Source organism: Entamoeba dispar, genomic scaffold (assembly GCF_000209125.1).
Source record: "Entamoeba dispar SAW760 scf_1105229460009 genomic scaffold, whole genome shotgun sequence".
In the NCBI taxonomy this organism is placed as follows: Eukaryota; Evosea; order Mastigamoebida; family Endamoebidae; genus Entamoeba; species Entamoeba dispar.
The window spans coordinates 2710-8494 of NW_001853978.1; the positions used below are offsets into that span (position 1 = coordinate 2710).

Genomic DNA, 5785 nt, shown 5'->3' on the forward strand with positions numbered 1-5785 from the left:
AGAAGATAAGATAGAAATATATATATTGTTATTAATATTGAATTTCATGATAAAAGAACAGTAAAACATATAATTGAAATTATAAACAAAGTATTCTTTTTAATACTATTAAAATAATGAAATGAATTTTAGTTCTTTAAATTTAAAGAATACAGAATGTATACATGTTAATTAATTCAAAATGAATATATAATAATAGATGATGACTAAATAAATGATTAATTCTTAATATTTTGTTAAAAATTCACCATTAATTGATGTATCAAGTACTTAAAATTAAATGATTATTTATATTCATTAATACTCAGATTCATGGTATCCTGAACTCATACAATTATTAAATATAAAATAGTAATTAAGAACTCATGTTGATAAAACACTTGAATTATTAAATATAAAAGATATTTCTATCTTTCTTATCTAATTGATAATAATCTTTGTTATCAATCAAAAATAACAACAAATAAACAAAGTTAAAATATATGGAATAGAAATATTAAGAATAATTAATGATAATTACGAAATTACAACAACAAGAAATAATTTAAAAGAACAAAACAAGAAAATAATTACTAATTACATAAATAAAATAAAATATTATAAATACTTTTATGAATAAAAATCAATAATGAAAAATACATAAATAGAAATAAATTTAAAATGATATTAATATAAATTAATGAAAGATTTTAATAAGTAAAAGTAATAAAACAAATATAGAAGTAATAAAATTAGAATAGAAACATTAGAAGATATAGTAAAGTGTTTAATATCAGAAAAAGAAAGATTTAATGATATAAATAATTTTCTAGAAAGTACAGAAGAGCTAAAGAAGAGTTTTCTCAAGAGAGTGAATGAAAGTATATTCTCACCGAACAAAAAGTTGAAAGTTTTGTTTGAAAGTTCATTTATCTTTTATAATTGCTTCATTTTATTTTTCTCTCTAATTCGCATGGAAAACAGATTAGATATCATTTCTCATTATGTAACAACTTTTCTTATTAAATAGATGTTATGTTTATAAGTTATTATGTTACGATTAATAATACCTAACAAATTTTGATGTAAAAAATACTAAGAAATAATAAAGAAGAAAATTGGAGAAGAAACCAAATGATGGAATTTAACAATAACAAATAACATTAAACCAAATGGATTTTAACAGTACACGAACTTCATTCTAAAACCACCAATTTGAATCATAGCACGATCAATAAGAGAACACTCTCCTTGTTCTCTAACATGTGCAATCCCATCAATATGTGTTCCATTTCTACCAATTGATAATAATTGATAAACCCGTTGTTTAGGGTCATAATCAATTTGGGCGTGCAGATGTGAAACCGTTTTTGAATCAGTGAATGGTCTTAAATTGATAAATGTTCCTTCTTCTTTAAACTCTTTTCCTTCTCTTCCAAGGAATAATGGTAGTTTAGTATTTTCATTAATTTCCACAATTAATTTTTCATTGGCATCATCAACAACAATCTTAGCATTAGCCCTTTTTGTTTCTTTTACTTCTTTATTTTTTTTGTCTTCATCTTTATATCCCTTTGGATTCTTAGAACTTATGTTATTAACTAGATAATAAATAATTTATTAACTCTAACAAATACGAACTTTAACAAACCTTTTTCAAGTAAATCATTTTGATCTAAACATGCTCTATATACTTCATTTTCCAATAACTATTTTGATTAAGTACCTTTGTCTAAATGAAGGAATATCTACAAACAACTTCTAAATTTTGACGATTTAAGGATTTTTCCATTGAACTAATTTCTTTATCTAATTTTTTCATTTTCATCCATGTTGCGTATTGTAAATAAATAGGTCCCATACAATCAACGATAGTAGCAAATGTTTCTTCAGAACTAGTCATTCTATTTGATATTCAGTTCATTTCAACATCTTTTTTAAAACAAAAATTTATAAAACAATATTTATTATTGTGTTTTTAACCTAAAACATTATTTTTATTCTTTTTTGTTATTGAAAACCCTTTTTAATAATATCACTTCATCAAAATGTTAAAACCAATTTGTTTAAATTCTCACTAGAATACACCACACAAGCTATCACTTATTTCTTAATTCTGAACTTGCATTGTTGGGTGAGTTTCAACTTTCCACCAGTTGGTTGTCCAAGTGGTTGTCCACATTTTTGACAGACAATTTGTCTGTGAGCATGAGAGAAAGTAGTAGTAGTAGCTCCACATTTTGGACATTTAATTTCAAGGAAGTAACTGTTTGGAGTTGGGACTAATCTCTTCATCTTGTGAGCTTTAGCCTCAGAAGCAGCAGTTGGGTTCAACAAGTCAACTTCGATTAATGGCTATTAATTGTAAGTATTCTTATTATTGTCTTTAAACTGAGTGATAGTTAAGTAATAATCTATTTTATTTACTTACTTTATAAAAAAGAGGCAAACAAACCATGTGGCAAGCTGAATAACATTTGTAAGTTCTTCAAGGGTTTTTATTTTTTTCTTTGAACTTAATTTTTTTAGTTTTTAATGACACACAATATTAAGTTAATACTTGTATTTCTTTCTCTTCTTGCAGTCTCTTTTGCTGCTATTGTTGGAATGGATGTAGGAACACAATTTACAAAAACTGCTTTTATTGGACCAAAGAAAGTAGATATTGTTGAAAATGAAGAATCTAAGAGAAAAGATCCTACACTAGTTGGTCTTGACTTAAACAATAGAAGAGTTTTTGGTACAAAAGCTCAAAAATTAGCATTTAGTTCACCAAAAAGAATTTTTATGTATTCAAATAAATTAATTGGGAAATCATTCAATGACCCTTTTCTAGAAGTTTGTTTTTATTTATTCATTTGATTAGTTATGATATCTCAATCATATTAAATAATCTATGTGTTCTGATTTTTATCAAAACAAAGGTTCTGATTTATTTTTATGATTAAAATACTTATATGTTATCACTTTTTAACAATAGAGATATTTTTTAATCAAGAAATAGTAAATCATAAAATAACTATAATAGTATCTTCAATCTTTCATTCCATCAGAAATTGTTCCTCAAAATAACACTCGAATGTCTAGTCCTCCAGTATATCAAGTAGATAATATTACATTATCAGCAGAAGAAATTACTGGTATGATAATTCAAAGACAATTAAAACATGTTAAAACACAATACCAAACAACTGTAACTGATGGAGTATTAACTATTTCACCATCAAGTACACCAATTGAGAGATATGCATTAGTTCATGCAGCTAAATTAGCAAAACTTCAACCAATTGCATTAGTTAACTCACCAATGGCATTTGCTAGTTCATTAGCTGTTAATAGGGATTTATTTGAAACACCAACAAATGTATTATTTATTGATATTGGAGCTACATCAGTAGATATTGGAGTATTTAATTTTAGTTCAGAGTCAAACACAACAGGAACAGTCAAAGCATTAGGATATTATACATCACCATATTTTGGAGGACATAATTTTGATAAGGTAATTGCTGATATTGTTTTCAAAAGAGTTCAAAATCAAGTAGAAGATTCTGATGAAAAAGGAGGATTATATAGACAAATATTACAACAATCAGAAAAAGCAAAAATTGTTTTAAGTGTAAATAAAGAAACTAATGTTAAAATTATTTTACCAGGAGGAATTGATTGGTCAACACCAATTACATTAAAAGAATTTGAAGAAGCAAGTGAAGAAGTAAGAAAGAGATTAGATAATATTCTTAAAGAAGCAATAGACTTTATCGGAATTAAAAAAGAAGATATTAAAATGGTACAATTACTTGGAGGAGGAATGAGAGTTCCAATGGTATTAAAAACTATTACAGAATATTTTGGAGAAGAAAAAATTAATAGAAATGTAGATGCACAAGAAGGTGGTGCATTTGGAGCAGCATATTATGCATTAATGCAAGGACTTGGAAGAATGAAAAAACAATATAAAATTAAAGATTTTGTTCCAATTGATTGGTATATTAATTCACCATATCTTGATAAAGAATTTAAATTATTTAGTCATAAATGGACAATGGATTCAATAAGAACCGTTTCATTTAATAAAGTTAATAATACTAAAGATTTTAATTTTACAATTTCATATTCAATGATGGGAAGTAAAGATAAAGTTGCATATATGGTAGGTATTGGAAATCAATTTAATTTAAATCAAACATTAAATGAAAAAGGAGTAGACATTAGTTTAACATTTAAATTAAATTCGTATGGATTAGTTGATATTTCTAAAAGTGAAATGAAATATACAGCATGGACTAATTGTACTGAAAAGAAATATAAAATTATTAATGTTACAGAAGAAGTAAATGAAACAGAAATTAATTCAACAGAAAACATACCAAAAACAGAAAATGAAAGTATTACAGAAGAAATTAAAATTGAAGAAGAAGTTATTGAAAATGGTAAAGAACAAATAAACGAAGAAAGTATTGAAATTAAAGAAGAGATTAATAACAATGAAACAGAAAATCAAAACAAAACAAAGAAAACAAAAATAACACCAAAAGTTGAATGGGAAGAAAATATTTTTGAATGTGCTAAGAATGAAACAACTAGATTTAATTTTGTTATACTATATCATCCATTAATTAGTTTTATGAGTAGAAATTATCAACGATCAAAAGAAATATTAAAATGGTTTGATGATGTTGATGAATCATTTAAACAAATTGGCGAAATGATTAATAACTTTGAATCAACTCTGTATTCATTAAAAAAAGAAATCAATGAAAATGAAAGTCTTGAAAATGAAAAGAAAGAAGAATTTTTAAAGGAATTAAATGAACAACAAGAGTTTTTAGAATTTAATACTATTGATGATATTAAAGTAGACGAATTAACTAAAAGAGTAGAAGTTATTAAATCTATTACTGAATTCCTTCATCCTGAATTAAATGAAAAAATTAACGACAACCAACTCAACGAGACTGTAATAAATATGACTGAAGAAGATCCTATCACTAATTTAGAAAATAGTACTGAACCAAAAACACAAGGCAATGATAAAAATGAAACCACTAAACCAAAGACAGAACTTTAAATAATTCATAAAAAATTCTTAGTATGTCTATTTTTAAAATGAACTAATTGTTTATTAAAAGTTAAATTATAAAAAAACAAAATCTAAATAACAATTTTAAAAACAAATATTAAAAAAAAGAAAAAACATCTTAAAAACAAACTTAAAAACAAAGAAGAAATGAGTGAAAAGCCTAACAGATTCAGTTTCAGAGGAAGGAGACCGAGCTTCCGTGAAAAGAAAAAAGAAGGTATGGAAAATGAGAAGAGTTCACAAACTGTGATAATGAAAATTGATGAAATAAAAGAAGAAAAACAAGTAGGAATGAAAGAAATGAGCAAGGTACATAAAAAGAAAGAAAAAGAAGTTAATAACCAACTCCCATCTAAAGCCAAAGAAAGAGTATCAAGAAGTAGTATGTACAGAAAAAGTCTTGACTTAGAAAGAAAAAAAGAAGACGCTATTCGTATACAACAACCTCAACTATCTCGTGGTAGTTCACAAATTATAGGGCAAAGTTCAACACTAGTAACCTCTATGAAAGTTTCATCAAATTTAGTGGTTACGGTTCCTAAAAGGAAGGAACAATTATATAAGAACAGAAGAATGTCTTGGAGGTCAAAGAATTTAAGTGAAGAAAAACGAGATATTTCATTAGTTGCAATGGACGAATATTCTCCAAATGTTTTATCAGATAAAGAGTTAAAGGATATATTAAAAAATGAAGAGAAAAGACAAAAATTACTAAATTCAAGG

At 25.3% G+C, this 5785-nt stretch overlaps 4 protein-coding genes across 4 annotated transcripts in view, besides 3 other annotated features; 2 read left to right on the forward strand and 2 right to left on the reverse strand.

Moving 5' to 3' along the window:
- Positions 1-555: 555 nt before the first annotated feature.
- Positions 556-732: a microsatellite.
- Positions 733-1158: 426 nt separating this feature from the next.
- Positions 1159-1882, reverse strand: EDI_301720 (uncharacterized protein; the record flags this gene model as incomplete). The annotated part of the gene is made up of 3 exons (XM_001736648.1): positions 1159-1580; positions 1631-1688; positions 1736-1882. The coding sequence occupies 3 exons, from the start codon at positions 1880-1882 to the stop codon at positions 1159-1161; spliced, it is 627 nt and encodes a 208-aa protein (XP_001736700.1).
- Positions 1883-1912: 30 nt separating this feature from the next.
- Positions 1913-1951: a sequence feature (AT_rich).
- A 131-nt stretch (positions 1952-2082) lies between these two features.
- On the reverse strand, positions 2083-2437 carry EDI_301730 (40S ribosomal protein S27; the record flags this gene model as incomplete). Its single annotated transcript, XM_001736649.1, has 2 exons — positions 2083-2334; positions 2435-2437. 2 exons carry the CDS (start codon positions 2435-2437, stop codon positions 2083-2085), a joined length of 255 nt encoding a protein of 84 aa, XP_001736701.1.
- Positions 2438-2514: 77 nt separating this feature from the next.
- On the forward strand, positions 2515-5050 carry EDI_301740 (Luminal-binding protein precursor, putative; the record flags this gene model as incomplete). Its single annotated transcript, XM_001736650.1, has 2 exons — positions 2515-2817; positions 3008-5050. 2 exons carry the CDS (start codon positions 2515-2517, stop codon positions 5048-5050), a joined length of 2346 nt encoding a protein of 781 aa, XP_001736702.1.
- A 55-nt stretch (positions 5051-5105) lies between these two features.
- Positions 5106-5213: a microsatellite.
- EDI_301750 (uncharacterized protein) overlaps positions 5210-5785 on the forward strand; it is a gene marked incomplete at both ends in the record, with an annotated part of 1631 nt that continues 1055 nt past the window's right edge. Inside the window, one exon of the mRNA XM_001733298.1 lies at positions 5210-5785. This exon is cut by the window's right edge and continues 110 nt beyond it. Coding sequence (XP_001733350.1) covers positions 5210-5785 — 576 coding nt within the window.